Raw genomic sequence first — 21050 nt, 5'->3', positions numbered from 1 at the left:
AGTTAGAGCTATCACAACTTCCGTGACCTTTTAATAAAATAGATCTCTGCAAAATATTTTCGACGCAACCTTTTGGAAAAGCTAATCAGTGTTCGCGTCTTTTATCTTAAGAATGTCCAGTCTCTTTACGAGAACTGCTACACTCTGGGACCATTCGTAGCAACGAGTGCAGTAGTGGTGGGGGCTCCACCACTACAATTCCCTAATTCCAGAACCTTTTTAATCTTTCTCTTGAAATATTTCTGGGTTAGAAGCCTTCCGCATCCTGGTTGATTTGGCGGGTGGTCAAATTCTTTCTTGAGAAGCGCCTAGATTAGAGGTTGTGATGAGGTCCTTTAGTATGGGTTGCAGCCCTTAATACTTCAGCACCTAGGAGTCGCTCAGCATCCTAAGAGGATCGCTAGGCTCAGTAAGGAAGACGTACTTAAAAAGGCAGAGTAATGGTTCAAGTCGACTTCCTTACCAGGTACTTATTTATTTTATGTTTGTTATTTTGAATAACGGCTAAAATAAGATACGGGATACTTAGCTTCTTTGTTAACATGTATGCTGGTCTCCACCCACCACCCTGGGTGTGAATCAGCTACATGATCATCGGGTAAGATTAATATTGAAAAATGTTATTTTCATTAGTAAAATAAATTTTTGGATATACTTACCCGATGATCATGAATTTAAGGACCCGCCCTTCCTCCCCATAGAGAACCAGTGGACCGAGGAGAAAATTGAGTTCTTGTTGACAAGAAGTACTTGAGTACCTGCTCACAGATGGCGCTGTTGTGTACACCCCCACCTGTATAGCGATCGCTGGCGTATCCCGACCGTAGATTTCTGTCGGGCAACAGAGTTGACAGCTACATGATCATCGGGTAAGTATATTCAAAAATTTATTTTACTAATGAAAATAACATATTGCTAAGGTGTATGTGATGTATCTGTACTGACTGGTTGAGGATGATTTAAACTAATACAGTGAACCCTCGCTACTTCGCGGTTCGACCATCGCGGATTCACCACTTCGCGGATTTTTTCCATAACCCATATATATACAGTAATATATATATATATATATATATATATATATATATATATATATATATATATATATATATATATATGTATGCATGTATTTATGTATATATGTAGGTATGTATATGTGTATACATATAAATATATATATATATACACACACACATATATATATATATATATATATATATATATATATATATATATATACATATATATATATATATATATATATATATATATATATATATATATATATATATATATATATATCTATATATCTAAAGTAGGAAGATGTGATGTAGTTCTAAGGGAAAAGTATGGGAAATATGTCTGGGTAATAAGCAAAGCTCTACCTCCAGTTTGTTTCTAGGCCTACATTATGATCAGAGATAAATGTAAACAAAACATTGGCTGCCATTTTTTATCGTGCTTTTTAGCATGTTTAGGAAATGCATGATATAAAATCACCTTTAATATTTGTGCCTGTTTTAGTTTAGGGTACTGTAGTACATGCATTAAGTGTTCTGTACATTAAAGGGTAGTTTGTTAACAGTACTACGTACAAGGGAAGGTTTTAAGTCTGAATATACATGTTGAATAAATAGGTAAATATGGTGTCACTACTTCGCGGATTTTCACCTATCGCGGCCGCGACTGGAACCTATCTACCGCGATAAACGAGGGTTCACTGTAGTGCTTTAAAGGAAGTACTGTAGATAGAACTGTAATTGTTTAACCCAACTCCATCTATTTACATCTGCTTAAGCATGTGATCGGCAGTTCTCTGTTGCAAATAATAAAAGAAGATGATGACTCATATGTCCAGGTATCTCACTAGGTAGTATCTCTTGGATTAATAAGGGTAGTTTGGTAATTTCCTGTCATGCAAGAAGGTGATGAATGCAAGCGTTGATGGGAGAAGTACAAGAGGAAGGCCAAGGTTTGTATGGATAGATGGAGTGAAGAAAGCTCTAGGTGATAGGATGATAGATGTGAGGGACAAAAAAACATGCTAGAAATAGGAATGAATGGTGAGTGATTTGTGTCACAGTTCCGATAAGCCTTGCTGCTTCCGCCGGTGGCCTTGATGACTGCTGAGGTAGCGGCAGTAGTAGATTAGGCATATGAAGCTTTATTTGTCGGGGATAACGGGGTAGGGTGGTCCTTGGTACCCTAGCAGTACCAGCCAAACTTGACTGAATACCTCATCAGGATGGAAGGAGCGAAGAGAAGAGAAGTTCCCCTTTGTTCTCTTTTATTGATGTTGAATACCCCTCATAATTGGGGGAAGTGCCTTTGTAGATTAATAGAAGAGATATAATCTTAACATTAGTTGTAACAGTTTGGTATCGAGCCACTAGAGGTGAATCTAGTTTAATTAAGAAATATTTTGGAAGTACTTATATTTCCTATCTATTTTATTCATGAGTTTCTATATTCACCGGATGTTCACATGAATGCTCACTGTCCTTTCCACTGAAGTCAAGAGAATAGACTTTGACTTGGAGATTGTAGAGAAATGGGCGTGGCCTTGCTACAGTGGTTTGTTGCCATGGGTCACCAGATGGTGCATTTGTGGCTGAGAGGGTTTAAGCCTCCTGAAGGGAAGAAAATGCTCTATTCTTCAAATGTATCGGTTAACGTTTATGTGTGTCACCTTTGAGAATAAAGACATAAATATCAGGTGTATATAGAAAAAATAAATTTTAAGATTCCATTTTCACAATAAATAAAGTTTATGTACCAATAGAGTAACCTTGGAACATGGGTTTTATAAGTATACAGTACACTCTAATAGGTTTACAGTATTGTACTGTAAAACTAATCTATTTAGCACTTGACTTGGAACATTAACTAGATGTAAAAGTATAATTTAAAGTGATAAAGTTTTTATCCCTGTTATATCCAAAATATTTTTATCATTAATTTTCAGATAAAGAGCCAGCAAGTAAGGAGAAAGGTAGGAAAAAAGAAATTCCTGAAGAAATGGAAGAAATTGAAGAGGAGATTACCCCTGAGGAAGAAAATAATAATGTCACTGAAGCCAAAAAGGGACCTGTTAAAAAGTCGGTGGTAGAATTAATGGCTGAAAGATTGCTGAAACTTGAAAGAAAAAAGGTTGCTATAGGCTGTCTTGCTGTGAACTTCTTGGAGGTACCGCAAGACAGGGTAAGGAGTTCCTGCCATTTTTTTTACATGATAAAAACTTAAAAAGTAAATTTCCTCATATCTAGCAGTCAATTATCCACAGCTTTCAAATAATAAATTTTTTTTTATTAATATTATGTTTATTTTGTTGGTTGTGATAGTATTGCTATTATTATTATTTGAGTAGGAGACAATTTTTCAGTAGATTCATTAATTATTTATGCTGCACTTGAGAAATTTTTTGCTTGAAAGTTATTTACAGTTGTGAAGTTTCACAGGCTTTCTAAGGTTAATTCCAAAGATGTCCTACCCTTGAAAATGGTGAAATATTAACCCAAGTAAGAATCTTATAATAGTGTATTTTACAAAGTAAAGTTTAAGAAGTTGTTTTTATTTACAGTTGCACTGTTTATCCAACCTGATACATATTCTGGAAGAAAATGATCCAAGTATAACTTATACAGTTAGAAAATATGCTGTTATCAGTTTACTTGAAGTTTTCCACAAAACACTTCCCTCTTACCACTATGAGCCACATGATCTCACACAGAAATGTAAGTATTAATTTTTTTGTATCACTATTCTGAGAACTAGATACTGTAAAGAAAATAAAGTTTGATAAAGGCCTTGGTGATTGTACTGGTACGAATACTTAAAAATGTGGGTAAATGATAGTTTTTGTAGATAATATTGTAAGCCTTATTAATTTATGATGCTGATAACAGATCTGTGGTTAGTAACTAAGAAGGAAAGAGTGCTTGTATGCATATACACTCCCAATTTTTAAATGTTTTTATTTGAAAAAAATTAAATAAGATATTTCAGTTAAGAATTTATTAATTGCATTACTTGCTCTCTCTGATTAGATATATAGTTTAGTGTTTTCAGCACCTGCTCTATTTAATTTTGTTATTCATAATTGATTAGATTATCTAAATAATTAAGAATATAACAACAATGATAATGATAAGAATATTAATAATAATGATCATACTGGAAATTAGGATAAAATTTTATTGGTTGATAATAATTTGATGAGGATAGTCATAAATCATGGTTGCAGTTTTTGTTTTTTTTTTTTTTTAAACATCTTTGTTCATTTTACCTGGCACTCATTCTTTGCCATATAATCTTCTTAACCTTTGTCCCTAGTCACAACCTTCACATCAAGGTCTTCCACAGGGATAGGTTTGAGTTCCATTGCTTTACAGTACAGTAACCATTTGATTAATGACAGCAGTGTAGCTGAGAGTGTGTGTGATTGTGAACAATGTGTAGTCCTGGGAATACACTAGTAGTTTATTCTAGTCAAAAGTTACTTTACCCCAAAATAGTAGCCAAACAATGCCTTGTATATTCAAGGAAATTCTTAAGTTTAGAATGCAAAATATGATTATCGAAACTGGGAATAAAAATCAAATAATCATAGCTGTCAGTTACATGTTAATACACTACCTGTATTGACTGCAGTACTTATTTTGGATGGTACAGTATGGATACAGCTTTTGATTACAAATACAGTACAATATATCATTTTGATAGGATGATATTGTATAGCTAGTGACAAATGAGCAGTTGCAAGCAAGGAAAAAAAAATATTTGTCAACGTTCAGGCATCTCAAGAACACATTCGGTATACACTATACTGTAAAGTATACACATGTGCCAAGTCGTATCCCATTTAGCTGAAAACCTAAGTTAGTCACTTGGGATCTGACTAGTAAACAAATTTTTATGTCAAAGTTGCTACCAGGTATGGTATCTGGTAGCAAGAATATTTTATGTGATCTCCTTCTATTTTTTAATACAGTTTTGTATATTTTTTTCAGTGAAAAAGGAAACAAAGGAGCAGTACCTATATGAAAACTTTTTATTAAAGTCTTATCAGACTTTCCTGAAGGAATTGGAACGATTTCTGAAAGAGTACGCAGATAATAAAAAGAAGACACCTCCAGCAAAGGTACTCCAGTTTTGTAGTTCCTTATTAGTTTACTTCCCTGCCCTTATTCTATCTTATAGCACGGCTTGAACAAATGTCACATATTACTACATTTAAATATTTTGACAAACCTTTCATGACGTCACATTTTTTGTACAATTATTTGATGAGGTTTAAGGGATTGTATTAAATACCTTCTATTTTGTTTCATAGTTATTAGTATCTTGAATTAAGTCACAGATTTTATCTACAAATGTCATGTAATCTATTTTTGTTTTTCCTAGTAATGATTTCATAGAATGCTCAGTCTGTAGGTAATTCATTCAGAGTAGAGGCTCATGAATAATGTACTTTTGATCAAGATCTATATCTTTTAAACTATTTTTGTAGGAAGTTTTTACAAAAAGTTGTTTAATTTTAATTGTTTTGGTATTTGTTTCAGAAATTGGCTCTTGTTTCATTAAAAACCATGGGAGAATTGCTAATAAAACACAACTATTTTGCCTACACAAACAACATCATTGCAGCACTAGTGCCATATTTGAATAGCAAAGATGATGAAATGTGCAGTATGATCGTAAACTATTTCCATACGCTCTTCAAGGCAGATATCAAGGGAGACGTCTCTTTAGAGGTGAGTAGACATTTCAAATAATTTGTATGCAAAATGTAATGCAATACAGTACAGTATAGGAAAAACTTATTGTTCTTTTTACTATTATAAGATGAAAATAACATTTAATAATGATAAGCACAAGCTAATATTCTCTTATAGTATATGGCTTTAAAAGGCTCCTTGAGTTTATCAGTATTTATCTTTTTAGGCTGTAAAACGTATTGATCATTACATACGTAAGAGGACTTTCCATGTTCGCGAGGAAATGATGAGTGTTCTTCTATCATTAAGAATAAAGAATGTAAAGAGTCTAGACGAAGAACTCGAAGGAAAGAACATAGCTAAGAAAAAGTTGACCCACACTGAGAAACTTATGCGTAAACTTATGGAGGAGAGGAAACCCAAAAAATCTAATAAAGAAGCAAAGGTATGGCTATTTATTATTTTCTTATTATTGTTCTTATTTTGACAGACTTTCCTGAACTAGAAAAGAGGTTCTGTTCCAAGATCTTGTTCGTAAGTTTATTTGTTCACAAGTCCAAAACAGTTAGTGTAGGCATTCAGCAACATAGTTAGTCTATGCTATGTAGCATTGTACTACACTAAAGTTTTCTATCAATGCAAATTAGTCTTTGTAAATGAATTAAAATGTATAGTAAATAAGTTTTAAAATTTTACATGAATAATTGGTAATGAAGTGCATGAAATAAAGTTTATATTTTTTTCAGTTGGCTAGGCTGACAAAAAACCAGGCATTCTTTTTTTGCCAACTGACCATACTTTCCCATACTTTCAACTCCTATTGAAAACATGTAACCAACAGCTACCTGTAAAGAAGAAAATATTGTACTTTGAAGATTTTCTTGCCAAAAAATAAGTACAGGTTGAGGGTCTTTTATCCAAAATTCTGAAACTGGAAAACCTCTGAAATTCAAAAGTTTTTTAAATGACAACAAAAAAGTATTTATGACCTAAAGAAACAGCAAAAGATAACGGTTGAGGGCCTGTGCTGAAAGCGATGAGCAAAAGTTGATGAAAAATAGAGAAGAAAAGTAGAGCAGAAATGATCCAAAGATGTGAATGAGTTTGAATTGTTGCTATATTTATCTTTTAAGTACTGTAGTTATTATATGATTTTGGCAAGTAGAAAATGTAATTTTAATTGTGTTTTTATTTTATTTTTTTACTGAAAATGTCTGATTAACATAAGAAAATCATGATATTTTTAATCATTAGGATATTTAGTCCACCATCGATAATTTGGCATTGTATAATCCAGTACCTCCTTTAATTTGGGAAAAATTGTGAGAACTGATCAAAATTATCTAAAAATAAGATTTTTCAATATTAAACTTACCCGATAATCATGTAGCTGTCAACTCCGTTGCCCGACAGAATTCTATGGAGGGATACGCCAGCTATCACAATACTAGAAGGGGGTGTACTTACCAGCGCCACCTGTGGCCAGGTACTCAATCATTTGTTGTTGACACCTCCTCAATTATTCCTCTGTCGTGCTTCCGGCTAGACGTTCTGGGATACGCTTATGGTCTTCGAGTTTATTCACGGATATTTGGTGAAGTATTCTCTCAGATTAACGGCTGTCGCTTTACTGGAATCCTTCTTATATTAGCTAGATAGCTTTTATATAATACTGATATAACGGTTAACGAATTTTGCTTGTTTTTGGATCCCCCTTTGGCTAACTCTTTGGATTACAAGATGTCTGACATTTCGCAAGCCCCCTCCCATAGACGATGTAGGTCTTGCAATAGGCGTATTCCGAAGGCCTCGGTAGATCCTCACACCGCTTGTTCTGACTGTAGGGACAGGCCCTGTCAGTTAGAAAATCGATGTGAGGAATGCGCCGGACTTTCGGAATTGGAATTTGTCCGTCTTTTAAAATATTCAACTAAGTTAGAGAGAGGTAGAGTTAGGAGGAGTTCTTCTCACTCTTCTATGTTTTCCTCACCTCATGATCCCCTACCTTTTCCTACCCCTGTAGTGGCTACCCCCGAACCTACTGTGTGCCCTCCGCCTGATATGTCAGTTGTTTTGCGTGCTATTCAGGCTTTAGGCGATAAAGTAGAATCAGTGGTAAGTGACCATAAGTCTCTGATGGCCGAAGTTAAAGAACTGAAGGTCAAGAGTGCAGTGGGTGGAGTTAGTGCCAGTGCTGTGACGAGTGCTAGTGTCGGTGCAGTGCCAAGTGCTAGTGGTGCCAGTGTGGTGCGTGAGGATTTTTCTGTGCGAGCCAGTCGTCCTCCCAGTCCGGGACCTCTTGCAAGCTCCCATGCCCAGGGGAGAAGCAATGTCGAAGGGCTTAAGGGTTCGGCAGGCCTTGTTAGGCGCACAGAACTATCCTCGGTGGTTGCGGGCGTGTCTTCCAAAGACCGTCACTCCCACCTGCAGACGATTGAGCCCGTCTTATTCTCGTCCGCTGATCAACTGTCAGGGAAGAAACGTTGGTCTCAGGTCTCGAGACCGCTTAAACGTAGAGTCCAGTCCGCGAGTGCTCAGCCAGGTTGCAGTCATTGGCTCAGCTCTGACTCGCCTCAGTCATCTGTCGACTGTACTCCGCCCAAGAGGAGTAAGGTTCTGCCACAACAGAGCTCGACTGTTAAGGCTTTACCTCAGTCTGTTATCGTTTCTGCCGATCCCAAGTGGACCCTGCTTCAGTCCATGCAAGCTCAGCTTTCGGACTTGATGCGTGAGTGTCGGGCTGAGAGTGTTGCACCTCCGCCTCCGCCTACACTCCCTCCGCCTGTTCTCGCTCCGCCTGTGCTCGCCCCGCCTGCGCTTGCTCCGCCTGGTCGCAGCACCATCTGCCAGGCGTACGATGTTGAGCCACTTTCGGAGTTCGCTGTTCCCAGTGGTGTTCAGCCTCAGCCTTCTTTAAGGCAACCTGTGCTTTGGGATCAGGAGAGTTATTCCACTCTTCCTCCGCCTCCCCTTGCTGCTCCACCAGTGGTGCAACTCTCGGTTGGGGTACAACAACCTCTCCCCTCCGTGAGTCAGTCTGCTCAGCCATCGCTGCAGCGAGCTCAACCCTCCTCAAGGCAAGCTCCTCTACACCCTGGACTTGCGCCTCAGGAGCCTCAGCTTGCGAGAACTTTACCTTGTTCTGCGCAGCCTCAACCTCATCATGCTCCGCTCATCTCACAGGAACAGGAACGGACTACTCCGCCTCCGTCCTCCGCTCAGCTGGTGCAATCCTTGGGTTCAACCTCTCTTGCTAGGAGTCAACCTCCTTCACCCATGCGCCTGCCTTCTGCTTCGTCTGTTGTTCAGCCTTTGCAGTCTGAGCCTCAGGTTTTCCCTCAACAGTTACTGGAAGAGGAAACCACTGTTATTGTTCCTACCCGTTCTGACTCTGCGGTTCAGCATTCTTGTCCGATCGCTTCGCTACACTCTGCTGATGAGGTGTCGGATGATGAGGAGGCACACCTTGATCCCTCATCAGACGTGGACGAATCTAGGCTTTCTCCACAGTCTATTGATTTTCGTAAGGTCTTGGCTCTACTCAGGGAGATTTATCCAGACCACTTTGTCTCTGCTATTCCCCGCTCTCCACCATCTGAGTTTTCGCTGGGCGTACAACAAGCTAAGTCCTCCTATACTAAGCTTGTCCTAGCTAGATCCTCCAAGAGGGCTTTAAGGATCTTAGGGGAGTGGCTGCAGTCTAAACAACACCTTGGCAAGACTTCCTTCATGTTCCCTCCAACGAAGCTCACTTCGAAAGCGAGCGTTTGGTATGCCACAGGGGAAGCACCAGGCTTAGGAGTACCTGCCTCTGCCCAGGCTGACTTCTCAAGTCTGGTGGACTCGCCTCGGAGAACTGCTATGAGACGCTCGAAGGTTTGTTGGACCTTCTCAGACCTGGATCATTTACTGAAAGGGATGTTCAGAGCATTTGAAATGTTCAACTTTCTCGACTGGTGCCTGGGGGCCCTCAGCAAGAAAACCTCTCCTGCGGACAAAGATTCTGCCATGCTATTAATGTCCTGCATGGATAAGGCCATCAGAGATGGATCGGGCGAGCTAGCGTCGTTGTTTGTATCAGGGGTGTTGAAGAAAAGGGAACAACTGTGTACCTTCCTTTCCGCCAGCATTACACCTTGCCAACGGTCACAACTCCTTTTTGCTCCACTCTCAAAGTTCCTCTTTCCCGAGGAGCTAGTTAAGGACTTGTCTGCTGCCCTGATACAAAAGGACACGCACGATCTTGTAGCCTCATCGGCTCGTAAGTCTAAGGTTGCCACCTCAGTCCCCAAGACTTATCGCTCCCCAGTGGCTGATACCCCGGCTACGAGGTTCATACCGCCCTTTCGTGGTAGAGCCCCCAGCCGAGGAAGCTCCCGTCCAGACTCTCACAGGAGCAAGTCTAGGAAAGGATCCAGGACATCTAAGGGAAAGAACTGACTCTCCGTTTCTCCAGACAACAGTAGGAGCCAGACTCAAGATCTTCTGGCGAGCCTGGGAGAAGAGAGGTGCAGACGCACAGTCTGTCAGTTGGCTGAGGTACGGTTACAGGATTCCATTCTGCCTCAAACCACCTCTGACCACATCGCCCATCAACCTCTCTCCCAACTACAAAGAAGAGGACAAGAGGCTAGCATTGCAACAGGAGGTGTCGCTACTTGTGCAGAAGAAGGCAGTGGTTATAGTCCGGGACCATCAATCCCCGGGCTTCTACAACCGTCTCTTTCTTGTGGCCAAGAAGACAGGAGGTTGGAGACCGGTGCTGGACGTCAGCTCTCTCAACGAGTATGTCACCAAGCAGACGTTCACGATGGAGACGACCAAGTCGGTCTTAGCAGCGGTCAGACAGGAGGACTGGATGGTCTCGTTGGACTTGAAAGATGCATACTTTCACGTTCCCATTCATCCAGACTCCCAACCTTTCCTGAGATTCGTTTTCGGAAAGGTTGTCTATCAGTTCCAAGCCCTGTGTTTTGGCCTAAGCACAGCTCCTATGGTCTTTACTCATCTGATGAGGAATGTAGCGAAATTCCTACACTTATCGAACATCAGAGCCTCCCTCTACCTAGACGACTGGCTGTTGAGAGCCTCCACGAGTCGTCGTTGTCTGGAGAACCTCAATTGGACTTTAGACTTAATCAGAGACCTAGGTCTATTAGTCAATATAGAGAAATCTCAACTCATTCCCTCCCAATCCATTGTGTACCTGGGAATGGAGATTCAGAGTCAGGATTTTCGGGCTTTTCCATCGGCCCCCAGGATAAGCCAAGCCCTAGAGTGCATCATGAGCATGCTGAAGAGGAGCAATTGCTCAGTGAGACAGTGGATGAGTCTCACAGGGACCCTCTCATCACTGGCCCTGTTTGTCGAGCTAGGAAGACTCCACCTCCGCCCTCTTCAATTCCATCTTGCTGCTCATTGGGACAAGGGCTCGACTCTAGAAGCAGTCTCTATCCCTATCAACCAAGAGATGAAGACCACTCTCCTGTGGTGGAAGCACAATCTCCTTCTCAAGGAGGGTCTATCATTGGCCATCCAGACCCCCAATCTTCATCTCTTCTCAGATGCATCGGACTCGGGCTGGGGTGCGACCTTGGACGGACGGGAATGCTCAGGAGTATGGAACAAGGAACAAGGATTACTCCACATCAACTGCAAGGAACTGCTAGCAGTTCATCTAGCCCTGTTGAACTTCAAGTCCCTCCTGCTAGGCAAAGTGGTGGAGGTGAATTCAGACAACACCACAGCCTTGGCTTACATCTCCAAGCAAGGAGGGACCCATTCGAGGAGCCTTTACGAGATCGCAAGGGACCTCCTCATTTGGTCAAGAGGTCTAAACCTCACTCTGGTCACGAGGTTCATCCAGGGCGATATGAATGTTTCAGCGGATCGCCTAAGCAGAAGGAATCAGGTCATTCCCACGGAATGGACCCTCCACAAGAGTGTGTGCAACAGACTTTGGACCTTGTGGGGTCAACCTACCATAGACCTGTTTGCCACCTCCATAACCAAGAGACTTCCGCTTTATTGTTCCCCTGTTCCAGACCCTGCAGCGGTTCATGTGGATGCTTTTCTTCTGAACTGGTCCCATCTCGACCTGTACGCATTCCCTCCGTTCAAGATAATAAACAAAGTTCTGCAGAAATTCGTCTCGCACGAAGGGACACGGCTGACGCTGGTTGCTCCCCTTTGGCCTGCAAGAGAATGGTACACAGAGGTACTTCAATGGCTAGTCGACTTCCCCAGGACTCTACCTCTAAGAGTGGACCTTCTACGTCAACCTCACGTAGACAGGTTGCACCCAAACCTCCACGCTCTTCGGCTGACTGCCTTCAGACTGTCGAAAGATTCGCTAGAGCTAGAGGCTTTTCGAAGGAGGCAGCCAGTGCGATTGCCAGAGCTAGAAGAGTTTCCACTCGTAGAGTCTACCAGTCTAAGTGGGAAGTCTTCCGAAGCTGGTGTAGAGCCAATTCAATATCCTCTACCAATACCTCTGTGATCCAAATAGCTGACTTCCTTCTACATCTTAGGAATGAGAGATCCCTTTCAGCACCTACGATTAAAGGATATAGGAGCATGTTGGCCTCAGTTTTCCGCCACAGAGGTTTGGACCTGTCTTCCAACAAGGACCTTCAAGACATTCTCAAGTCTTTTGAGACGTCTAAAGAACGTCGTCTTTCCACTCCAGGCTGGAATCTAGACGTAGTCTTAAGGTTCCTTATGACATCTAGGTTCGAACCTCTCCAGTCAGCTTCCTTCAAGGATCTTACCCTCAAGACTGCTTTTCTCGTTTGCCTTGCAACAGCTAAGAGAGTCAGTGAGGTTCATGCCTTCAGCAAGAACATTGGTTTCACAACCGAATCTGCTACATGTTCTTTTCAGCTTGGATTCCTAGCAAAGAACGAGCTTCCTTCACGTCCTTGGCCTAGATCGTTCGAAATACCTAGCCTCTCCAACATGGTAGGTAACGAACTAGAGAGAGTTCTTTGCCCTGTCAGAGCTCTCAAATATTATCTGAAGAGGTCTAAACCTATTCGAGGACAGTCAGAAGCCTTATGGTGTGCCATCAAGAAACCCTCGAGACCCATGTCCAAGAATGGGCTTTCGTACTATATAAGGCTTCTGATCAGAGAAGCACATTCTCACTTAAAGGAGGAAGACCTTGCATTGCTGAAGGTAAGGACCCACGAAGTAAGAGCTGTAGCTACTTCGATGGCCTTTAATAAAAACCGTTCTCTGCAGAGCATAATGGATGCAACCTATTGGAGGAGCAAGTCAGTGTTTGCATCATTTTATCTGAAAGATGTCCAGTCTCTTTACGAGAACTGCTACACCCTGGGACCATTCGTAGCAGCGAGTGCAGTAGTAGGTGAGGGCTCAGCCACTACATTCCCTTAATCCCATAACCTTTTTTAACCTTTCTCTTGAATACTTTTATTGTTGTTTTTATGGTTGTTACGGTAGGCTAAGAAGCCTTCCGCATCCTTGGATTTGGCGGGTGGTCTATTCATTCTTGAGAAGCGCCTGGGTTAAAGGTTTGGTAGAGGTCCTTTAGTAGGGGTTGCAACCCCGTGTACTTTGGCACCTTTGGGTTGATTCAGCCTCCAAGAGGAACGCTGCGCTCAGTAAGGAAGACGAACTTTAAATAAAGAGGCAGAGTAACGGTTCTATTCGACTTCCTTACCAGGTACTTATTATTTCATTGTTATTTGAGATAACTGTTATATGAAATATGGGATACTTAGCTATCCTTTAATCTTGTACACTGGTTTTCACCCACCTCCCTGGGTGTGAATCAGCTACATGATTATCGGGTAAGTTTAATATTGAAAAATGTTATTTTTATTAATAAAATAAATTTTTGAATATACTTACCCGATAATCATGATTTAATCGACCCTCCCTTCCTCCCCAGAGAGAACCAGTGGACCGAGGAATAATTGAGGAGGTGTCAACAACAAATGATTGAGTACCTGGCCACAGGTGGCGCTGGTAAGTACACCCCCTTCTAGTATTGTGATAGCTGGCGTATCCCTCCATAGAATTCTGTCGGGCAACGGAGTTGACAGCTACATGATTATCGGGTAAGTATATTCAAAAATTTATTTTATTAATAAAAATAACATTTTTCTTATATATATGATATAGTTAAGAATCCATTTATTGCTCTACTTCCCTTAGATAAACAATATGAAAAGACTTCAATTTTCAACGATTCGGCATCACCCATCAATTGCAAATAAAAACTGAATAAACTAAATATATGGACTTCTTTCAAGTTCATTCACAACTCATGCCTAACAACAATAAGAAAATGGCAATAGGGTAAGACATGAAGTAAAAACAAACAAGGTAGACTTAGTTAAAAAAAAACTATGGGTGAATTTGAATAGAGTTGTTGTAGAAATAAGATTAGTCGATGGTCGCTCGAATATCGAAGAGGATGCAGGTAGAGAGATCAAAGAAGTCAAGAAAGGCCAGCCATAGTTGCAAGGATATGGCTCCCTTCCACACAACCTCTCTTTTGTTATGGGTAGACGGGACCCACAGGAACAGCTACCGGGCCGGCTGGGAAGCCCTGGGGCAGAGGTTTATAGCCCTGTACAATGTTTGTCCTAAGTTAATGGAGCAGCTGCAGCAACCTCCATCTCCCTTCCTTCCAGGACTTCTGCACACCTGCTCCTCCGTCTATCGATGAGTGGCCATGCTTGCACACTTTGGTAGGACAAGAATGTCAGGCATAGGCCATGCTTCCTATGCCTCTAGGCACAGAGTGCTGTTGGGTCCTGTACCAGGAGGTTTTCTCCTGTTGCCATTGGCCTGCCTGAGCCATTGTCAATCCCCAATTACATTCTTGGTGGTCATACTTGTTGGGTGAGCAGATTCTCCAAAGCAAGCTTTCTCACCCTCATCCTTGGTGGCAGATGAGGGTACTCATTCAGGATGTCATGGGGCCTCCAGATCGGGGTCTGGAGCCTGCAGATTCTGACTACCCTCAGTTGGAGAGCTCTTATGTGAAGGTCCTTGTTCGCATTCATAAGTGAATGGCTTTGGGGAGGCAACTCTGGCTCTACCTTTCGGGGAGGACTTCGGTAATTGATCAGCACCCTGAGTTGCCATGGTCAGATCTTAACTTGGCTTTGGACTGGGTGAATTATCAGATCTGTGGGCCTGAGAATTGACTTTATTCTAGCAATTCAGACAAGATTCTGCCACCCCTACTCTCTTGGCAGGAGGGGTTCTATACGTCAGAGAACGCCGCGTCTACTCCTCAACAGGTAAACCTGTCATCTTTGCTCTTGTTGGAGAGACTCGAGTCAGAAGGCACACCCTTCTCGGCCTCGGAGTCGATGGCTATGGAGGCTTTATCCTTCGGCTCTCTCCATGCTGTTTCCTGTGTTGACCAATGTTCGGGAGCAGTGCCGTACTTTGCAGTCGACGAAGTTGTCAATCCTGGAGGCTTTGAAGTACGAAATCCTGGTGCTCTCTAGGGGGAAAGTTGTCACCTTCCTGGCCCACCAAACAGCAAAGCTGTGTGCTAACGGGGTGTTGAAGAGGAAGGATGCAGTAGTGTCTTGCTTCTCAAAAACAGGTTAGCCCATTGCAGAACTCGTCGTTGCAGGGTACCTCGTCTCCTTTGCCTGAGAGTTGTGTGCAGACAATGGTGAAATCACGAAGGATTATTTCATAGGACTCCCTTATTCACTGCGCTGTTGCCTTCAAGGGCTCTGACCCTTTGAAGGGGACAGTGGAAAAACCTCTGGATTCAGCCAAGCAAATTTGGGATTGAGGAAGGGCCCACGTCTCCCTCCCCTTAACTCCAGTTTTGATCGAGTTCCCAATGGAGCATCCAATATCTACGAAAGCCCTGGCCTTGCAGGTAGAGGTGGAAGGGATGTTGTAGAAAAACGCGTTTGCAGTCGTTCGAGACGGGATTCCGTGCTTCTATAGTCGACTTTTCCTAGTGAAGGTGACGGGTGCCTGGCGACTGATCATCAACCTCTTAACTTTGAACAGGTTTGTATGTCAAAGTTCAGGATGGAAACAATCTGGTCTGGGGTGTCATCAGAGAGGGACACTTAATGCTTTCGGTAGATCTGAAGGACGCGTACTTTCCAGTGCCTGATCACCAGTCCTCTCAAAAGTACCTCTGTTTCTCCCTTTACAGTACAGTGTATCAGTTGAAGACTGTTCTTCAGACCATGTATGGTTCCCCAGGTGTTCACTCGGGTTTTCACCTTGGTAGCTGCTTGGCCCTACTTGCGATGGATACTTATGCTGGTGTATCTCAACAATTGGTTGATCGTGGCCTTCTCAGCGAGGCAGTTGCTCCAGATTTGAGATCGGATTCTCGCATTTTGCGCCAATCTGGGGATAGTGGTAAACTTGGAGAAGTTGAGTCTCTTACAAAGTGGGACTGGAGGTTCCGGATGATCTGAACTGGTGGGTTAATAAGAACATTCTCACCAGGGTAGTTCCACTCCATTTCTCACCTTCAGATATGTAACTGTTCTTGGATGGATTTAAGGAGTGTGGGCCTCACCTAGACTAACTGGTTGCCTCAGGAGTGCGAGTTGAAGAGGAGAGGCATCTGCAGATGAACATATTCCAGGTGCAAGCAGTCTTTATATGGTTGCAAGCATTCCAACAATGTTTGAGGAGGCGCTTGGTAGTACTGATGAGCAACAACACTACCGTGGTGCCCTGTATCAACAAGTAGGGGGGGGGTCACTGTGAGGTGACAAAACGGGTGCACATCTGGGCAGCGTTTCACGCCATAGAGGTGTCACCCAGATACATTCCAGGCAAGAGAAATGTACAAGCAGACACTTATTTGCTATGGACAGGTTGCAGGAGCAGAGTGGTTCCTGCATCCTCTGGTAGCAGAAAGGCTTCTTGTCTGGTGGGGCTCCCTGGGGATTAACCTGTGCCAGGGAACTAAATAGGAAGCTCCCCGTGTTTTACTTTCCCATTCTGGATCTGTGCGCTGTGTTCAAGGATTCTTCCTACACCCATGGGATGATCTGGACATTTACGCCTTTCCACCATTCATGCCTAATCAGGCTGGTAATCAACAGGGTGTTGATATGATGGGACTCAGGATGACCCTGGTAGCTCTCAGATGGTTTTACGCCGATTGGTATCCCTATCTGCTTGCTTTTCTGGTCAAGGTCACGAGAGAACTACCCTTGTTGCACACACTTTTCTGTCATCCTCACCTCCAAAGGTACCACCAAACCTGGGAGTCATTAGCTATTTATAGGTGGAGACTATCCAGCACCTCCGAGCAAAAGGCTTTTTATGAGGCACTGCACAGGAAATTTCTGGATATCTCCAGAGATCATCTACAAATGTCTACCAGGCTAAGTGGGCCTTCTTCAGCAATTGTTGTTGAAGAAGGGGCATTTTTTGGGTTGGAGCAATAGCACTGATCGCGGATTTCTTTGTCTTCCCTTGCAGAGAAAAGCACATCTCAGTTTCGGTTGTTAAAGGCTACTACTCAGCCTTGAGTATGGTGTTTTGACTGAACGGTATAAACCTCTTGGCTTCCTGGGAGTTGTCTATGCTCGTGAGGAGCTTCGAGCAGTCTTGTCCACTCCAGGATCTCAAGCCCCCAAAGGGGATATGGCTTTGGTTCTCTAGGCTTGCCTGTACCCCGTTCGAGCCTTTGGAAAGGTCATCAGACAGGGATCTGACTCTCAAGACTCTCTTTCTGGCAGAAAGAGTGAGCGAGTTGCATGGTCTCTCTTATGTGGTCATGCGTACTGAGCTGTGGAAAGAGGTCTCCTTCAGTTTTGTGCCAGACTTCATGGCCAGGCCAAAAAACCTGGTAACTCATGACCCCAGGCTTGAGTCCTTCTCTTCGGTGGTGATCGAGAGGAGATGCTCTTGTGTCCCGTGAAGGAGTTACAACACTTTGGGCCTGACTGTCTGAGACTTTTTGTTAGCACTGGTTGGTCCAATAAAGAGGTGTCAAGGAACATGGTCTTCTGTCTTACACCTCGACTGACGAGAGAGTCGAGGTGGCAGCCTGAATCAGACTCATGAAGTCAGGGGTATTTACCCCGCATTTGCTTTCAGTAGAAACCAGTCAGTGGGACAACTGTTGGAGGCTGGCATCGGGTAAAGGTAGACCACTGTCACAGGCCTTTATTTGCGAGAGTATACCCACAAGCCCCTTTATCTTTTGCTTGCACCTGTGGTGGGTGCTCAAGTTGTTGTGTAATCAGCCCAGCTCCAACAAAGGACAAGATAACTACTTGTTACCCAACTTCGCTCGATTCCAGCTCTTGCCAAAACAATCTACATAATTAAAGGACTCAGGTTTGTATGTCTAATAAAGATATAGATTACTTTGAAAATGTTATATTTCGTTATTAGAATCTTATTTTTCTGACACCAAGGTTACATAGCTCTGTAGAGTCATTTTATTAATTCTGAATTTTGAGAATTATAGTTAATGAGCATTTGGTATGTAATATTATCAGTAACTGCTTGTTTTATAGATTTTCTTATTTTTCAGAAATTTAGAAAATTTAGAAAACTAGAAGAACAACGTAAGGAGCATAAAATGAAACGGGATGAAGAAGTACGATCTGCCCAACACACTCAAATTGTTGAAATAGTGTTTGGATTATATTTCCATATACTGAAAAGAAGACCTAACAACAAGTTAAATGGTATTGTTTTAGAAGGATTAGCCAAGTAAGTGGGAAACTTTAAATTTGTAGTTCTAGCTATTTTTGCAGATTTTCATGGTCTAGTATCTCAATAGTTGTATGGTTTTACAGTAAAAGGTTGATTAGATATAATTTGTTTTTATCATTTGGATGATGGGGAGGGAGTGAGGAGGGATTGGGAGGAATCAGTTAGGGGTAGAAGATTAAGAGGTTGGCAGAGAATTAGATGGTGAGATAAGGTGAAGGATAATGTGGAGAGAAGAGGTGTGTCGGAAGAGGATGCCTTTGAAGAAGGCATTGCAGAGGCCGCATCAGGCAACTGGTCCCTAAATGTAGGGATTACAGTGGGAAAGATTTTTTTTTATCTTTTGAATCAAGGCTGTGCTACTAGTTTCTCTTAGCAAGTAGTTTTAAATGCATCACTTTTACTTTCACTTACTGTATCTGTAAGCTTAACATTGTACATATCTCCAGTCTCACATTTGATATTAGATGAGTCTAGTTGTCCTAAAATTGCTGCTGTTACAACCAAAGAAGTATGGTCGACCCCCACCATTTGCAGGAATTAGGTAACAGGTACCCAGGAATGGTGTAAATCCATGAGTTATTGAAGTCTCCACCTGTTAATGCTACTCACCCTCTTAATAAATGGCTAGTGCTTTTACAAGGTATCACTGCCCTTAACAAATCACTGCTGTGTTTGCTGTCAACTCACCACCCTTAGCAGACTTCAAAACAGTAGTGAGTTGTTAAGAAGATTGGCCAAAGGTTTAATATTTATTGTATTTTGGCAAGTTATCCCTTGCCAATGGAGTTGGACTCATACTAAGATTCATAAATATTAACAGACAGCTTCAAAGTTCAGTATTGGAAGCAAATTTTGATTTGTAAAGGTTGCAAAAATATGCAAGTGTGTTTAGATGCGTTGGAGATACCTTTAGTGAACCTTTTTACAATTAGCCTTAACAATAGGTTCCTAACTATTGTTCATTTCAACATTATCTAATGAACTGGAAGCTTGTTGTAATGCTTTACAGTTTGAACAATCTCAAAATAAATAGCTTCTGTTTGGTCTGATAAGACATTCTTGCTAAAATTACAGCCTTTTACTAATCTAGTATAACCATTGGTCCTGTATGTTTTTAGTAAGATTAGTAACAGGATTGTTAGCAACTGCTAGTTGATCTTGCAAGATCCCTACAATAATGGAAATTCTTGAAGAAATCCCACTTCCAGAGGTTCCATGCAGATCCTGGCTCAATGTGCTTTTGCACCTCTAGGTTATCAAGCAAGGCATTTGAAGGTAAAGATATGTAGAAGCCGCTTATGCCTGTTGACCTTCAAGCATTGAGGTCTCAGCAGTAAAATGTAAGGGGAAGAGTATTGGTCCCTCAACACGTCTGTTCGCTCTGGTGATGTTAGGGCAAAGTGTAATGGGAAGGCCATTAGTCCCTCAACTCTTCCTTTCTATACAGTAATTGCAGACTTCATTCATACACACTTCCAGATAAATCTTTTAAGGCCTGTAATCATTGGTTACAGGTTGCTCTTTTTGCAGATTTTAGAGCTTCGAGGCATCAAGATGATAGCCGGCAGGGACCTAAGGAGGTTTTACAGGCATTTCTAGCTGAATCTCATTTTTATAACAATCTTGCATCTCAATAAGAACCATTCATATGCTTTTACATCATCTGGACTTCATTTGAGACTTCCTTGCTGAATTTTATAGTGAAAACAGCTTTTGTATTGGTAGATGTGTCCTTCCAGTGTGGTATAATAATTAGGAGCTGGTTTTTAGTAGGCGATTTGTTTACCAAGACGTCGACTGTGAACTCTCAGGACCGCACTACCATCCCATTTGCTACCATCAGTGATGCAAAAAACCTACTTTCACCTGTGAGAGCACGTTCAATACCATGTTAATAGGTCCCTGCACTTAGGAAGAGAGAATTTTAGGTTAACTCAGTCTGTATATTGGCAAATGAAATAAATTTTGAAAATCGATGTTTAGTATTAGCTGAGGTCAGTCATCCTGCATACTTATGGAGGTGTATGAGAAGAGGGCGGCTACTGAGTAACGGTGATTACATTGAAATCTGGGCCATCTCAATTTTAGAGGATTTTTGACATTTTAGTCACTGTTGTTGTTTGTACTTGGGTATGTTAAGTCTACTTTTCCTTTATTTAATTATCTAGACCTTATGTACATGTAGATGTGTTTATGATTATGGTTACCAATACTCATTGTTGGTCAGGCTTTAATGCTGAGAAAAAATTTATTTTTTAGGCTTTCACTTCCTTTTCTAACCATTCTTAGTCAAATTTTAACAGCAGTAGAATATATTTTGCATATTCTTTCTTTTAATTTTTTTGCACTATTTCCCTTGTTCATTCATCGCTATTCTTGGGAAATAGCCATTTTGGTCTATGAGTGAATTCTCTATCCCATCCAGAAAAGAGTTGTATGCATAATTATGGTCATGGTTAATATGTTTGTATTTGACATCCATGACTATCTAACAAATGGAAAGGCTCAAGATACCTGTACTTTGGAATTTATGGTAAATCATGTACATGATATAATTAAAGATTAATTGTGTATATATCGGTAGTCGGTGTATAAGTTTAATTACAAGAAACCGCTTGCATAAAA

General features: G+C 41.6%; 1 protein-coding gene across 2 annotated transcripts in view; it reads left to right on the top strand.

Moving 5' to 3' along the window:
- Window positions 1-21050, top strand: part of Noc3 (Nucleolar complex protein 3) — a 117766-nt gene that overhangs the window by 81785 nt on the left and 14931 nt on the right. For both annotated transcript variants that reach the window (XM_068379311.1, XM_068379312.1), the window contains exons 5-10: window positions 2966-3201; window positions 3581-3734; window positions 5010-5140; window positions 5562-5753; window positions 5944-6162; window positions 18241-18422. In XM_068379311.1, the coding sequence (XP_068235412.1) occupies window positions 2966-3201; window positions 3581-3734; window positions 5010-5140; window positions 5562-5753; window positions 5944-6162; window positions 18241-18422 (1114 nt within the window). The remainder of the gene's footprint in view (window positions 1-2965; window positions 3202-3580; window positions 3735-5009; window positions 5141-5561; window positions 5754-5943; window positions 6163-18240; window positions 18423-21050) is intronic.

Source organism: Palaemon carinicauda, chromosome 8 (genome assembly GCF_036898095.1).
Source record: "Palaemon carinicauda isolate YSFRI2023 chromosome 8, ASM3689809v2, whole genome shotgun sequence".
In the NCBI taxonomy this organism is placed as follows: domain Eukaryota; kingdom Metazoa; phylum Arthropoda; class Malacostraca; order Decapoda; family Palaemonidae; genus Palaemon; species Palaemon carinicauda.
The sequence above is the reverse complement of the archived record's forward strand: the minus strand, read 5'-3'. Positions and strand labels throughout refer to the sequence as shown.